General features: G+C 37.0%; 1 protein-coding gene across 1 annotated transcript; it reads left to right on the plus strand.

Annotated features, from left to right (window-relative positions):
- The first annotated feature begins 6352 nt into the window (after positions 1-6352).
- On the plus strand, positions 6353-6906 carry LOC135123615 (larval cuticle protein F1-like). Its single transcript, XM_064048425.1, has 2 exons — positions 6353-6392; positions 6447-6906. Exons 1-2 carry the CDS (start codon positions 6381-6383, stop codon positions 6834-6836), a joined length of 402 nt encoding a protein of 133 aa, XP_063904495.1. The 5' UTR covers positions 6353-6380; the 3' UTR covers positions 6837-6906.
- The last annotated feature ends 9233 nt before the right edge of the window (positions 6907-16139 follow it).

Here is a 16139-nt window from a genome sequence, read left to right on the forward strand (position 1 = left end):
TTGTCCAGTTGTAGTATTTGTAAAGCGAGAATGGGTGCTTCTGGTTGTTTTACTGAAGGTGTGTCACGTGGCTTGAAGTTCAAGCCAAAATGGTCTTTATGCGCTCCCACTCAAACTGACGTGAATGTACAGTTTAACCATCCACAAAAATTGTTACGGATGCTGAAGATAATACAATTAAATAAATAAAGTACAAACAACTTTATGATAAACAAATGACATTTATACCATGTTCATCAGACTGTCACTTAATATACACAATATAGCGGGGGGTAACAAAATAGATTTAGATTTAGCCTTCTAAGAAGCTGTTAAAACGTTACACTGTCCAGAAATTCTGTAACAGTTGTAGGAAAAAAATGTCAAAAAAATTGTATTCACATTAAACAATGACCCTAATCTAGTACCATGTAAACAAATATATATTAATTCAGATGTAGCGTGGATTATAGGTTTTGTGGTCGTAAAACACATTCTCATTTTAGAGAACAATAAGTATGACTCATTTAGAAAATATGATTCAAAAGTTTTATTGTAAATAAGTTTGTGGGGGAAATGTAGCTCTTGAATAATAATTTTATTGTCATGATACAAAGATTTGGTGCGAACTGAGTATTTGTTGAGTACACTTTTATTTCTATTATATTTTGAGGTACACTTTAGAAAATTTGTACATTGTACAGTGCCATAAAGTGACAAAGTCTACTATTAAAATATTGTTTACAAGGCAAAATACTTCCAGGAAACTGAAACTGATGCTAAAAAATACACAAACACTAAAGAAATTCAGGAAAGATAACAATAGTAACTAATTTATTATTTCTTATGACAAGGTTTTAAGAACAATTGTGTTAAAAATATTAATGCAGGTTAACTGCAACTACGACGCTCTCAGGTGTCTGTAATAAAAAATGAACATTTGGAATGTATTCGCGTATTTAAGCAATGACGATTAACTTCTTTACAAATAAGAATCCCGTCTTCCTTTTTTGTTCAACTGAATTAAATTTAAACCAAGGTTGTCTGGGGTTAATTCATAGGGAACTGACCATCACAATACCATCACGTGAGAACAACGTCATGCAAATTCAAAACTGTCTGTAAATTGTTATTCTGATAACCCAAATATCCCGCCAAAATTTGACATGTGAAGAAAATTTTAAAACCCGCGAAAATTTAAAGATCTGGCCTCGAACTTTGATCGTCAACAACTACGTTGTGCGCTTTTTTTTATGGCGGAATGCGTTCAAATGCAAGTGGAGGTGAACTCTAAGGTTGGAAAAGCGTCCCTAAATCAAACAGAAAATATGGAGGTACAAAAAAAGCTACAACTAAGGGCACTTTGGGCAGGTTGAGTACCCCTTAGTTGTCGCCTACAAAAAAAACTGCCTAACTTTCCAATTGTAGTCAATTCAAACGTTCCAAATCAATGCAACATAAATTTAAAAGAATAAAGAAAAATCTGAATTAGGGTAACTGGATGTCAGTACACAAGTTATTACAAGTGTGTGGTGGCAAATTAAATATAAACAATACTAGAGTCTGTATCCGGGGTCCAAATGGTAGATCATAGATAACGGTTATTGAATCAGTTCTCAAGAGCTAAAATCCTCCCTGTTAACATTGCCGCGATTGACTGAGGAACTTTATTTCGTGCCTTTTGTTGATTTTTGATTGAAAGTGTTAAATTGGGAACAAATAATAGAAAAGTGTCCGTGCTGACATTGCTTTAAAGGACCGTATTAATCTTACATTTGTACTCCCCAAGTTCTCACGATGAATCGCTGATTAAGTAAACTACCAGACTGCAAAGCTAATAAATTTCTGTTACGCCACACTCCATCAAGATCTTCAAACAAGATGCAATTTACAGGTAGTTAAATTATGCCACACTTTGTCAACAAATTCAAACAACAAAGAATTTACACAGAGATCAAATTATATTACACTTTATCAACAATTTTTAAACGACAAAGAATTTACGTTTTTGTTAAATTATGCATTTTAATTCAAGTTGGTGATAAAATGTTATTAATTAAACAAAGCACATGTGGAATAAACAACAGACAAATATCAAATGCAGTAGAAAGCAAAATAAGGTGAGTTTGGTACGCATCTCGTGTTACGGAAATATTTCAGCTATAAAATCCCCAAATTATAATAACAAAAACAAGCACAACCTAAATCTCACACTCTCCGACTCTGCCAGTTCACGATGTTATTATTTTTAAAATATGAAAATTTGCAAAGTCTTGTGGTGTAAAAATTTGAATTAAAAGTTTGCGCTGAAAAAAAAAACAGCGGCGCGAAATCGCATTTGAATAATTTGAATTTGAAACTGAATTAAGAAAATCGTTAAAATAGGCAACTATGTGCAACTTTAGTTTCTTTGCTGGTAGTTTGGTAGCTCGTCTAGGGAATTTGTGGATAGTGAGTTGGTGAGGGGGTTGGTCGTAAAGCAGACCTGTTTGGTTGACGTAGATGCGTTTAGTTTGGTTTGTTAGTTTCATAAAATAGCCTTTGTTTAAACGAAATTTAATCGTACTGATAGCGACGGCATAATTTTCTCCACAAGCGTAATTGATTACTATTAATGTCTTCCTAATCGGAAACGTGTATGTCGTTAACACGTAGTGTGAATTTGTTGATTGATTCTAAATTCACCGATCATGTTAGGATTTTTAACCGTTCTTGGTTCTAACACAGTTTAACAGTCTTGAAAATTGTTGTTTTATTTCACGCAATCCCTCTAAATGATACTTTTTATTTTTCTTGTATGACACCGAAGAAATAAGCAACTTTATTCAATTGAAATAGGTAACATTTTGAAATTGTGAAATGTGTAAGGGGACGGATGGTTTTTCCTAACATAAATAAGTATTATTTAAATTGAATAGATTCTCATTTGGGAATTTTAAAATAGTGAATATATAATTGGCAGTAATCACGAATTAATCTCATGCATTAATTCTCTTTGAAAGTTAGCGGTGAACTAAATGTCGTGAATTCGAAGACAAAAAGGGGGTTTTACGCTGATTTTGTGTTATATTTAATGTGTTCTACGACTTCAGTTTTGGAACGTTTGTACTCGGACGTACCTCTCAAAGCGACGTGTGGACCGAACGACATTTTGTGTTTTCGGCCATATTTAACCTGTGTTTTATGTATGTATGAATGTATGTATGTGATAGGAGAATTTGATTCACGACGTAGTTTTTATTAATTAATTTTGCTTTATCAACATTCATTGTAAAAATTTTATTGTAAGTTCCTTTAATTGTGTTCTAATAAATAATGTGGAATCGTTCAATCGTTGTAGCAAGGATCAAACATCCGTAAGAATAAACAGTCGATCACAATTCAGCATTACCAAAAATCGGACCTTCTCAGGACAATTATTTATTTCTACAACCAATAATCTTTCGCATTGAGCTTTAGCGATGAATGAAAACATGAATGAACGAATGATAACCAGCAGAAAGTCAGTTTTACATTTATTTGTTTAAAAGGTGGCTCACTTTAAATTTGTTTTATTTATATTTCCACATTACTACGGTACGTGATACCGTGGTTACAATTATTGCATATATTTCAAAATCACCCTGTATCTCAACATTCTAAATTTTTGTATGTGATTATTAAAGACCAAAACAAAAGATGTTAACAAACAGGCGCGGATCCAGGGGGGGGGGCAATGGGTGCAATTGCCCCCCCCTGACACACGACCGAGGTACTTTATTTTGACCAATTTCAAAATTTTGAAATCATATTTCATTTTGTAAATACAGTACAACCTCTATAATCCGAACTCACGATTGTCTCAACATCCAGTAATCCGAACAGAGGCTATTTGAAGTCGATGCCTCTTTAATCCGAACAAAAACTCTGCAATCCGAACTGAACTTGAAAACATGCATCTACTTCCAAAAATGACGCAAGATCTTTCTGCATAAATGTTGTATGGAATATTTTGAAATTTTTAAAAATTGCGATATTTCAAAGCACTAAATTAATTAACTAATTCTGGAGAAACGGATGAAGTTATCGGAGACCCGAAATCTACAAGAGAAAGTATTTGGTTAAATTTCGAAAATCGTCAAAAATGGGTCGAAATTTGCATGAGAAAAATTTTCCTAAAAATTCTGAAAAAATTCAGGGATATATATCCCGACGTACTGATTCCAAAAATATACCATGTTTATGGTAACGGAGCAATATTTTCGGAAAATTCGCTGTGAAATTCGAATTTTTCGAAATTTTTAAAAATTGCGATATTTCAACTGGACGATTCTGGAAAAATGGTTTAAGTTATCGAAGAAATGAAGCCAGAAGTGACTTCTGAGGTCCAAAATCTACAAGAAAATATATTTAGTTAAATTTCGAAAATCGTCGAGAATGGGTCGAAATTTGCATAATAGAGGTAATACGAATACATAATAGAAAATTTCATTTTTGAAAAATTCATCTAAAAATTCTGAAAAATTTCAGGGTATAGATCCCGGGGTATTTATTCCAAAAAGATAGCGTGTTTATGGTCACGGAGTAATATTTTTTTAGTATGTATCTATTATCCATTGTTGCTTAAGAATTCTTTAATTTTTGTTTAATAAAATTTAGGTTTATTTCTTGAAGTTTGTTTTCAGTTGTGTATGAAGTTGTTATTCCATTCCCTTTCAGATTTTTGCGAAAATTGCTGATCCGAACAAATCGTTAATCCGAACACACGTTTTTCCCAATTAGGAATTAGGATTATAGAGGTTCTACTGTACACTATAATACGTGTAATGAAAAGAACCAAATGTCACCCATGTTATGTGAAAAAGAGTATACTAGCTAAAATTTTATAATTTTTTTTATTTATAACGAATTTCTGGTAGTTAGGTAAAATCACACAAAAATTGCCCCCCCCCTGAACGAAATCCTGTATCCGCGCCTGTTAACAAATGACATAATATTCGACCCTTGGGGAAAATACAAGTACAAATTTTCAAAAAGAAGAAACTGTAGTTGATGCCAGTGGAAGTTAGTAGTGATAAGGACGAACAAAAGAAGCTATTAATGAATGAACAATCTTCTGGGCGTTCATCCAAACGTCTTTTTTTGCCGAACTACATTAAAAGTAGCAAGTGTACGAACTATTTTAAACAAGTGTAATTGTTAAAAGCCCCCAACAAAAAAAATTACTCTTCAATTGTCTGAAATTGGTTAAGAGAGTTGAATCCTCCGTCATTCCGTTGGGGATTAATAAAATGAACTCTCTCAGTTGACATGCCGCTAACTTCGGTTAATTCATAAAACTTCATTCATCTCTAACTTTGTCAATCAATAATGAGACTAGTGACATTTTTGAAGATGATTTTGATACTGCAAATACTGATTTCGATTAGCATTTTAGTGTTTTATTTAATTTTTGTATAGTATGCTTTTTTAAATATCCATGTGTAATATATGTATATCAGTGATTGGAACAATTACTTTTAAAAATTAATTCATTACAATTGCAAATTACTTTTTTGTAAGTAATTCATTACTTTAACAATTACTTTTTGCACTTTGAAAAATTTGATGAGGAGACAATTTTAGATATTTGTTGTATAGGAACATTATTTTTTCTACTTAATATCCAACGGGTCAAGAAAAATCGTGCTAAAATGAAGAAGGTATGAAAATGACACCTATAGTGATTTATTTTATTATCGCATTTGTTACATATTCACATCAGTAAAATAAAATAAAACAAATAAATACTTCACATAATTTATTATTTATATATGTATAAACAGCTTGTTCAATTAATAAATAAGGAAGCGAAAAATCAAACTTAAATACTTTATGCATAAAATATTAATTAGGAAAAAGACAATAGCAAGGTCGAAGAACTTGTTTAATAATAATCAATTTCTCTGATGAAACGAAGCTGGTTATTGTACCTAAACACGAGATTCAAACACCTCTGAAATCGTTTTAACACCGCATTAAGTACTAAAGCATCTTCATCTTTCTACCTTTCGACCACCTCATTATAAAAATCTTTTTGAACAATGCCAACTAGGGACATTTTACACACAAATCTGACTCACACGTGTCTAGATCAACCTGAATAAATCCACAACTGTGTCAATACCTCTACAACTCCGTAAAATGCAATTTTTTTAATTGTTTCATAAGCTTTTATCACCGCTTCAATCGACCATACAAATCTGACATTTCGTAGTGGGCCTTAATCATACTACAATGAAACAGGTTTTTTCCTAAATGGAACCACCTTAAAACTTTGGTGGAGGACAAATCTCCACTATAAAAACCCTGTCTGACTTTTTGTCAAGCATCACACTCTCAAAGTACTTTGTAAAAGCAGCTTACAAAACAAACACATTACCATGAACTCCTTCGTAAGAAATAGTTATTATTTTATAATTAGTCTTGTAAAACTATTTTTTTTTCAGGTTGTATTCGTCGCCCTCGCCGTCGCTGGCGCCAACGCCGGACTCATCGGCGCCCCTCTTGCCGCCCCCTTGGCTACCAGCGTCGTCTCCACCCGCACCATCGCCGCTCCCGCTCTCGCTGCTCCCTTGGCCACCACCGGTTTGATCGGCGCCCCCGGTTTGATCGGTGCGCCCGGTTTGATCGGCGCCCGTTCTGTTATCGGTGCTCCCTTGGCCACCACCGGTTTGATCGGCGCTCGCTCTGTTATTGGAGCCCCCGCCATCTCCACCCTCGCCGCCGCTCCTTTGGCCACCGGTGTGATCGGCGCCCCCGGTTTGATCGGTGCTCGCTCCGTCATTGGTGCCCCCGCCATCTCCACCCTCTCCGCCGCTCCCTTGGCCGCTTGGTAAAAACTGTGATAATTTGTTTGTTGATCATGTCCTCAACGACATCACTAAATAAAGTTATTTATTGAAGTTATTTTAGATTTTTATTTACTTTTATTGTTTCTAATAGTTCCTAGGGGTGTGGTGTGGTGGATCTCTTAAAAATAAACAGACGCAAGTAAAATAGTGCAAAAACTGTTTGCTGTTGTTAAAAAAATGTAAGCACCTAATTTTGGCTGCTCTTCCTGTCCCTAAAAACTCTGTATTAAACAGTGAAAATCATGAAGAAAAACAGCTGATGTTAGTATCTTCATGTAATTATTATTACAACATTGTGTACGCATATTTTTTCTGCAATTTCTATGAAATATTCAGAAACAAGTTAAGTTATATATGAATATTAAATAATAATTTTCTAAGATGACATCATCAGTTGATGGGAGGGGATCCCTTAATAGCATTTCAAAAGATAAATCAAACTTAGTATCTTGGCAAAATTTCGAACAGCGATCATAATCTCTATACTTTTTTAAAGTCAAAATATGGGTGATGGGTCTACTGATAATTTGAACAAAACAGGTGTGAGCGTTTTGCCTAAATTTTTTAAGTAAGTAGTCTGTTCTACCTAATAAAATCGCCGACATATCACAGTTATATACAAAAATGGAAAATCTGCATTTTCGTATTTTACGAGTGTAATAAGCCTGTTAGTTTCCGTAGTTTCATTTTTTATGTTACAATTTTCGTTGTAGGCATAGTAAGATATCAAACTGTTCTCGGGTTTAATTAATAATGATAAAATAAGAATTACAGTAATAATATTCAGAACATTTTGTTGTTTTGGCTTAATTAATAATTTTAGTTCCTTGTTTTGAGGCGATAAACTCATTCAAATTAAACAAATTTTTACATAAACACTTTTAGTCAAGCGTGCTGAGAGAACATTTTTTCCCGTTGGTTATCTGCTTTAAATATATTTTACATTGTCCATACTTGTGCGACGTCCCCTTGGAATTTGCGTTTCCACGACACAGGAGCTGCGGGAGTGTTAATTATGCCGGTGGTTTTTATTTTAAATAGGGTATCATAAAACAAACATTGGAAAATCTAATTCTATAATTTTTCAAAGAAACGGAATTTGTTGGACTTGTATTTCAGACGCGAGGGAAATTCTATCCAAATAAACTTCGACCAATCTTTTTCTGTTCTGTTTTAATCTATATAATTTCGCTGCTTTAACACTTGTGCCTATTCGTTTTTTTAGCAAAGTTAGAAGAATCAACACCACATTTTAGTCGAATAAATTAAATTTTATTCCCCAACAGATAGTACAAAAGATTTAGAGAATATGAGCCCCTCCAATGAGTCCATGTCCTCCGATGAGTCCCAGATCCCAAACCGTAACCGTAGGCTCCTCCGTAGACGGTGCGGGCGGCGATGGTTGGACCGGTTACGACGCGAGCGGTGTGAGCGACGGCAAGAGGAGCGACATGGGCTACAGAGACTGGAGCGGCGTGGATGACAGCCACGGGGGCGGCGTGAGCCACAGGATTGGGGACGCCGTGGATGGTGCGGGTGGAAACGACGCTAGTGGCTAATAAAAATTTTTCATAGCCAAGCCAAGGTAAAAGAAGAACACTGTTTATGGTGGTCATTGTAACAATAATAATCACATTCACAATATAACTCACAATTACAAGATCGACAATTCCTCTTCAAGGGCTGTTTGAAAAGGTTGAGCTATTAATTCGTCTAGGAGGTTCCCCCCCATCATAGGCTTTAATCTTACGGTCCTCCTCTGGTGGTCGGTGCAAGGATCAAAACAGAAAAATGTGGGATATGCGCTGGCAATAGATATACTTACTTGCCTTTTGAGAGCGGTGTGATCGGGGATGGGTAAGGCCGGGGATGGCCGGTTGGTGGGAGTAGCGGGTGGAGTCACGCGCCGATCTTGTCGTGAACCAGAGCCCTGCGAAACTGCTTGCATCTTCTTAAAGGTTTCTCGTCGATCTCATAGTCGACAGCTTCTCGAACCAAGGGGTTAGGGTGTTCTTCAGCTTTCTTGTAGGTGTGAAGTGCAATTTCGTGCAGAAATTGTTTTAACTTCGAGATGTTGGCTCCAGAAGAATCTAATTATTTCTGACGAACCAGGGGATTCTTAAAGCTTGTCGGAGAATTTTTGTCTGGAGGACTTCCAGACGATGAAATTGGATTTTGGAAAGCTCGTAGGTCCAGGCTACTCAGGCATAAGGAATGGTGGGGCAAATGATTGTTCGATAGAGAAGACATCCTGCTCCGTCTGCCGACTAGTGGCGCCAGGACGCCTTTGATTCCATTGGTCTTGGCTACAATGTAGTCAGTGTGAGGAATGAAACTGAGCTTTTTGTCAATGAAGACACCGAGATATTTTGTTTTGTCCTGTCAGGGGATGTCCTAGCCGAACATGGAGACGTGTCCTACCAACCACTGCCGACTTTTCGTGATGAAGAGTGCGGAGCTTTTATCTGGATTGACTGTGATGAGTTAGCGTCTGTACTACTCCAGCGTATCAGTGACCGCCTGTAAATAGGTTATCACGTTGTACGCCAATTTGAAGCGTACAACTATGACGGTATCGTCTGTATAGATCGCGAGACTGGTTTGAGGGTGTTTGGGAATATCTGCGCTGAAAATCGCATACAGCACGGGAGAGAGCGCTGGTCCCTCAGGGGCTCCAGTGCTTTTTGGATGTTTTGCTGATAGAGTGTGGCCTATGGGGGCACGAAACGTGCGGGCGTCCAGAAATGAGTCGATGATTTGTACCATCGCCTGCAAAGTGTAGCTTGTAAACAAGTTCCTCATGTCAAACACTGTCGAAAGCTTTGGCTTTGGTTTCCATTCAATTGACTTCGTTGCGAGTTCTACGACCCGAAGAAATTGGTCGGAGGTGGAATGGTGGGGTAGAAAGCCAAATTGCTCGTCAGTAAGAATGCCTATATCATTCAAGATCTCGGAAAGCAGTTTCCGAATGACTCTTTCAGCGATCTTCTCCACCGAAGAAAGAAGACTGATGGGGCGATCATTTTGAGAGAAAGACTGATTTTTCCCAGGTTTCGGGATAAAGATGACGTTGGCCTGTTTCCATCTACCTGAAATGAAACGAAATTTGAACATTGCATTAATAATACCTGTCAAGGCGACGATGGCCTCTTCGGAGAGGTTTTTCAGTGCTTTGTTCGGAATCTGGTCGGGACCTGGGGTTTTCCTCGGCTTGAAGCTTCAGATGACGGTTCAGACTTCGTCGGGATTAGTTTCGCGGATGAATTCGTCTCCTCTGCTTCTTCCTCTTGAAGATTTTCGACGGTTTCTTCGACGAAGTCTATGTGCTCGTCGTCTGCGTCGGGGTTGATGTTAGTCTGACATTGGTTCTCCAGACTGTCTGCGAAGACGGCGGCTTTGTCCTCATCTGTGAAAACGATGACGTTGTGCGCGCCCGCTGTGAATCGGTGGAAGGAGCCTCTTGTCACTTCTTAGCACTTTGGCCATTTTCCAGGTCGATTGGTCCTCGGTGTTCAAGGACTCGAGTCTTTGTTCCGACTGCTCATTGCTAAGATAGAGCAGTGCTTTCCGGACTTCCCATAGGAGGCGGTTCGCTGCAGTCTGGTCTTTCTCCGGTTTGTCGTGCATGTTCTTTTCCCTGATTAGGTTCACGATACGCTGGGGTAACGTGGGCCGTTTGAATGGCCGAGCAGGGTGTCAAACTCAGACTGCGTCGATGGAGGCTCGGATATGATTCTCGTAGTCCAGAGTTGCTTCCTCCATTTGCTCGGTGCTCTGAAAATTCGTATCAAACTCACCCAAGTTACCTTCGATGTGCTCGGCGAATTTCAGCCAGCGCGTTGGGTTCGTTCCCAGTGCGCATTAATCACCGGGAGATGGTCGGAGTGCGTTGTCTACTGTGCCATTTCTCGTGTTTGACGTTGAAGTCGCCAGTTACGATGTGGCCCTCATCGACATTGGTGAGGCCTGAGATGTGGTCAATGTAAAGCATTGCGCTGGTGTTGTAACATGCAGTAAGGCGCAGAGGTACTCTTGGAGTCTTAACAGTCACCGCCGTCGCCTCCAGCTGTCGGAAATCTGGAACATAAGAAGCAGAGTGTTTAAACTCGTTTCTTACGTAGATGGCAGTTTCTCCTCCTTCTCCGTCACGGCGGTCCGTTCGGTGCAGAGTAAATCCCGGTATCCTGGGATCTCTGTATTTCGACTGAAACCAGGTTTCAGAGATGAGGACGGCGTCTAGATCATGGGCATTCATGAACTCCTCGAGCTCATAACGCCCAGGCTGGAGATTGTAAGCGTTCCAGAAGGCGATCTAAAGAAACGCCATCAGCTTATCTGCCATGGATTTGCGGTCCTTGGCGGCGGCGATGGCGTGAAGGACCTGGGTTTGTAACAGCTCTTAAGGCCGGCCTGTTGGCGAGTCATCGGGGAAACCTTTTCGGCGGAGGTGGTGAGGGTGTCTTTTTGGGAAACTTAAGGCATCCCTTGTAGTTGGCGGTGTAAGGTCCACCACAGTTTACGCATTTTGCAGGTTTGCAGCGGTGTTTATCGCACTCGCTGGTCTGATGAGTGGCACCGCATTTGACGCAGCGGTGGCACTACAAGGCTTTCTTGGACTTCCCCTTCCCTGCTAAATTACTTTACGGCAAAGGTATACCAAAAATTCGAAGAAATAATAAAATTAACTTTCCAAATTCAAATGCAATAAATATTTAGTGAAATTAAACTTAATCCCGTGAATACAAAAAATGTAGGTACATGAACTTACCCGTGCAAAAATGAGCCAGTGAATTCCTTTAGTCATTAACCCAAAAACTTAAGTTTTGCAAAATAAGTGTTTGCTGAAATATATCCTTACAGTATTGATATTGACATACATATATGTACTATTAGACTATTACTATACTACACATATGGTTAAATTTTATTTGATGAAATTGATTTCTTTGAAAGTTCTGTTTTTCGAGATTTTTACGGTCTTATAATAGGGTGAAAACTGAACAAAACTCGGTGTTTTTATATTTTTCTATTAAAATGAGTACAAATAATTAATACACGCGTCACACCAAAAGATGTGGATGGAGACTATATTTTGTAAAAAAGTTCACAAATGCCATAGGTATTGGCAAAAATTGGGTTTTACAAATTACACAAGACATTTGCCGAAGTTGTTTTTCTTTCTTCTTGTTAAGTAAAGTTTTAAACACAAAATTTCAAAACTGTAAAGTGATATTTATAGATTTTAGTTTAACTAATAAACTAATAACACAGTAGGTACCACGAATATCAACCAAATTCCAGTCTTATAATTCAGACAAATAATGCAAAATGGAATTCACAGGAAAATCATGGACTGGACTTCTTGTGCCCGCTCTAAACTGTTGTCAACATGATTAGGCACACACAATACCCATTTGGGGCAAAAATATCATTGGTGTTGTGGTGACCGAATTTAAATCAAAATTTTCGCGCTGAAATTAATTAACAGCGGCGCGAAATCACATTTGAATAATTTGAATTAAAAAAAAAAATTCATCAAAAAAAACATACGCAACCTGGTGCACGGAAACGCTTGCTTGATAGTCGGACAATTTAGCGCTAGGGGTTTTTGGTTAGAGGGTTGGTTGGTAGAGATAGGGCAGAATGGCGTAGCGTCAGTCTGAATGTGCTTGTGTGAGTGTAAACACGTGGTAAGAGCTAGGTTTAAATTAGTTGGTTTGGAAGTTAATAAAATGGGAGGAAGCCTTTGTTTAACGACAATCAATCGTAGCCAACGTCACTCAGGTGTCCCCAACCCGCGCGGTTAATTCTTGCGGCCTTTTAATGCGGACTTCCGTTCAACGCGAAACACGTACTGTAAATTTGTTTCATTGTTTGTAAATTCACCAATCAAGTTGGTTTTTCTTAATCGTCAGCTAGTGCAAACACAGCTTAACAATCAGGATTATTTAAATAAACGACTTGCTAGAAGATTTCATGAAATTCACTTAGTCAGGAAAACACCTTGTTGTTTAATTACGAATAGGTTTCTGGATGCATATACGTAAGTGTTACATTATAACACTTCTTAATTCTTTACACAAGATTGCTAATAGTTCATTTACGGCAGTTAAACAAGTTCATTATATTGTGAACTGGCGGGACGGGGTTATAATAATTTCTTCACTTAGGCGGTTATCATTGTTATCATTATCACATCACGGGAGCATGCCATCGCAACGCCATAGATTGATTAATGCATCGAGGCCTGCCTTCACAACGTCACAGATTGATTAATTTATCGAGGCATGTCCTCACAACGCTATAGATTGATTACTTCATCGAGCAATTATTAATCTCATGTAAATTTCATTAACTTTGCAAATTTTCACCTCATACAATATTTCTTTAATCTCACAATTTTAACCTCAGTAATTTTCCTTTGTTGTATAATTTTAATTAAGCGTAAATTTCATGCTCTACAGTTTAACCTCACATAATATTTTTATTTGTACAAGTTTATTTCATAGCAGATCTTTGTCTCATAAATCCTTGCTAAGTTTGTTTTGTAAATACTTTGTTGATGAATGTTTCTATCATATAAATTGTTTGATGTCCAATTTTTATCTCACATAAGATTTATTTGTTGTTTAAAATTTCACAAGATTGTATGGCGGATTTAAATGTTGTTTATTGCTCGTTGAAACTTTAATACTTGTTCAGTTGTTGTTGATATCAGAGTTATAAGAGATTGAACATTTAAAAATGGAATTGAGGTTAAATAACACACAAAACATGGCAGAACCGAAGTGCAGTTCCTAGTCGGGTTGGCGAGATTTATCGTGTCACCTGTACAAGCCCACAGGTTTGGATAGATTCAGGGGCGGCCGCCGCTCTTGTAGTGCTCTCGACTTGGACCAATAGTCGAGATCTAACTGCGGGTCTGGTTACCGTAATGGCCTAGTTTCGCACAGCATGATCGTAATGGAGGTGCATGCGGGTAGGCTTTGCGATAGATAGAATCTCCGTCGTGTGGGGAGAACAGCCCCAGACCGGTAGCCCCAAACTCCGCTTGTGCTACAACGCCCCAGGGGTACTTTTGTTGTGCTCCTGTTAACTGCCGTAACTTTAAAATCTGCCGCCACACGCACATAATAACTTGTGTATTTTTATCCAGTTACTGAATTCAGATTTTGCTTTGTTGTTTTATTAAATTTGTGATATTCAAATATTTGCATTGATTCCAAACATATGTGTATGTCTGTCAATTCGCGAGTGTTTTTCTTCCATATATCTTAAGGTGTTTGAAATGTAATATATCTGTGAATATAGCCCTAGGGGGTTTTTGGAGATGAAGAACGATGGCGATTGGTTGCTGCTGGACGGCCAGAAGGGCACGGCCGAGTCACTCTCGCTCTTTGCTTCTTTTCCCCCTAGGGAGGGATAGCATCCCCTCCTTAATTTTTGTCTATTATTTCTTGCGCTCTCGACTCACACGCAGTGTATGCATTTGTATGAAAGAACGTCTTCCCGCCACTTTTCAAAAAAAAAAAACACAACGTAGGTTCCCATTTGTTAGACGATCACAGCCAAGGCCAAATTTTGAATTTTTGAATTTTTCGCAGCCCTTTCAAACTTTTCCAAGGTCAATTAAAGGCGGGAAGTTTGGGATATCACAGTGTAAATTGGCGCGAACCCCATTACAGCAAGAAGCTCATGTAACTTCGTTCATTTTGCACTGTTTTCTGTACAATATTAAATTTTTAGTAAAATTGTTATATGTAGGTTAGCATATGACATTTTATCCACTGTAAACACAATGGTGAAGGCTTGTGTGATTTTTAACTGCCAATAAAGATACGGACAAGATCCCACGGTTTCATTTCACAGGTTAGTAATTACTAATTATTACAATTAATTAGATTATTTTTACTTTCTTAGCAAAGCCAAGGGAAGTGTTGAAATGGGGCAGTTTTGCTATTACTACATATAAAATGATTGCTGTTCAAATTTTACTTTTTCTATTTTCTAAGCATAAAATATACTCATCCTAATCGCTGCCTAGAATAACTGATATAATAAGTAAATTTATTTGTATCATGGTTTAATTTAAGATATTAAACTAAAAAATACATTTTGCGAATTAAACGATCATATCTTAAATCAGGATCCATTAAATAATCACCATATTCAGCTAAATTACCTTGTTGTAACAATTTATTTCAAAATCGGATTCAACAACAGAATTAGACATAGATATATTCAAAATATTGATATTGTTTAAAAATCAGTAAGTCCTTATATAAATATATTAAATCGTTTTAGTAATTAATTTCAAAGTTATATCATATTATTATGACAGTTCAATAGTTTTTCCGTTTTAAAACTGTTAATAAAAAATTTTCGACTTTTGTAACGATTAAAAGAGTGTCTTTTTTGCGTATTAAAGATTAAATAAATATTTGTTTCATCAATGTTTTTTGTGGTTATGTGTTAATTAGTTGCAAAACAAACATTAAATAACTCTAGTGTTTGATGTAAAAACAAATATTCCATAATTTTCCTGTTGCTCAGTATTTATATACTCCTTTGCCCCGAATGGATATTACTGGTTGTCTAATCATGTTGACATTATTTTATACGGTTTTCAAAGGCGCAGTCCAAGTAGAATAAGAATAAGTCAATGCAGAAAAATACATCTTTCCAAACAAATTCTGTGTCAAACTCGCTTTAGATTTAATTCCCAACTGGGTTAATCTTCTCTTTGTGGGATGAACCAGGTATAATAATCCCTACAGGTAAATGATTCGTACAGAAAAACAAAACAATTCTTTTGAGTTAAAAGTAATTACAAAAAATCTGTACAGACGGCAGATGGAAACGGGAGACCTATTTCTTCGTACTCTAGGGGTCATGAAAGGTCGAGAAAACGTGAAACCAGAGGGTCCGTCGACGAATTCGATAACAATCGCTTACGCTCGGGAAGTAATACCTAAAAGTAAAATGTATTTGTCCACAATTTATTTTTTTCACAACCCCACATCCACTAAAATTTATTAGTAAGTTATTAAATTGAACTAAATGAATTACTTACAAACAGTAATTCATTCCAATTGCTTATTGCCTAAAAAGTAATTGAATTATAGTAATGTATTACTTCCGACCACTGTATAATATGCACTACATTGTTGTGAAAGATGTGGGCTTTTTTGTTTTGTGTAAAATACTCAAACTTGAATTTTTAGTGTTATGCTTGCTAAGTTTGGCGATAGATGTTTGACTTACATTAAAAAAAAAAACACAAATCAA

Source organism: Zophobas morio, unplaced genomic scaffold (assembly GCF_036711695.1).
Source record: "Zophobas morio isolate AGI-343-1 ecotype UQ-CSIRO unplaced genomic scaffold, CSIRO_AGI_Zmor_V1 ptg000006l, whole genome shotgun sequence".
NCBI lineage: Eukaryota > Metazoa > Arthropoda > Insecta > Coleoptera > Tenebrionidae > Zophobas > Zophobas morio.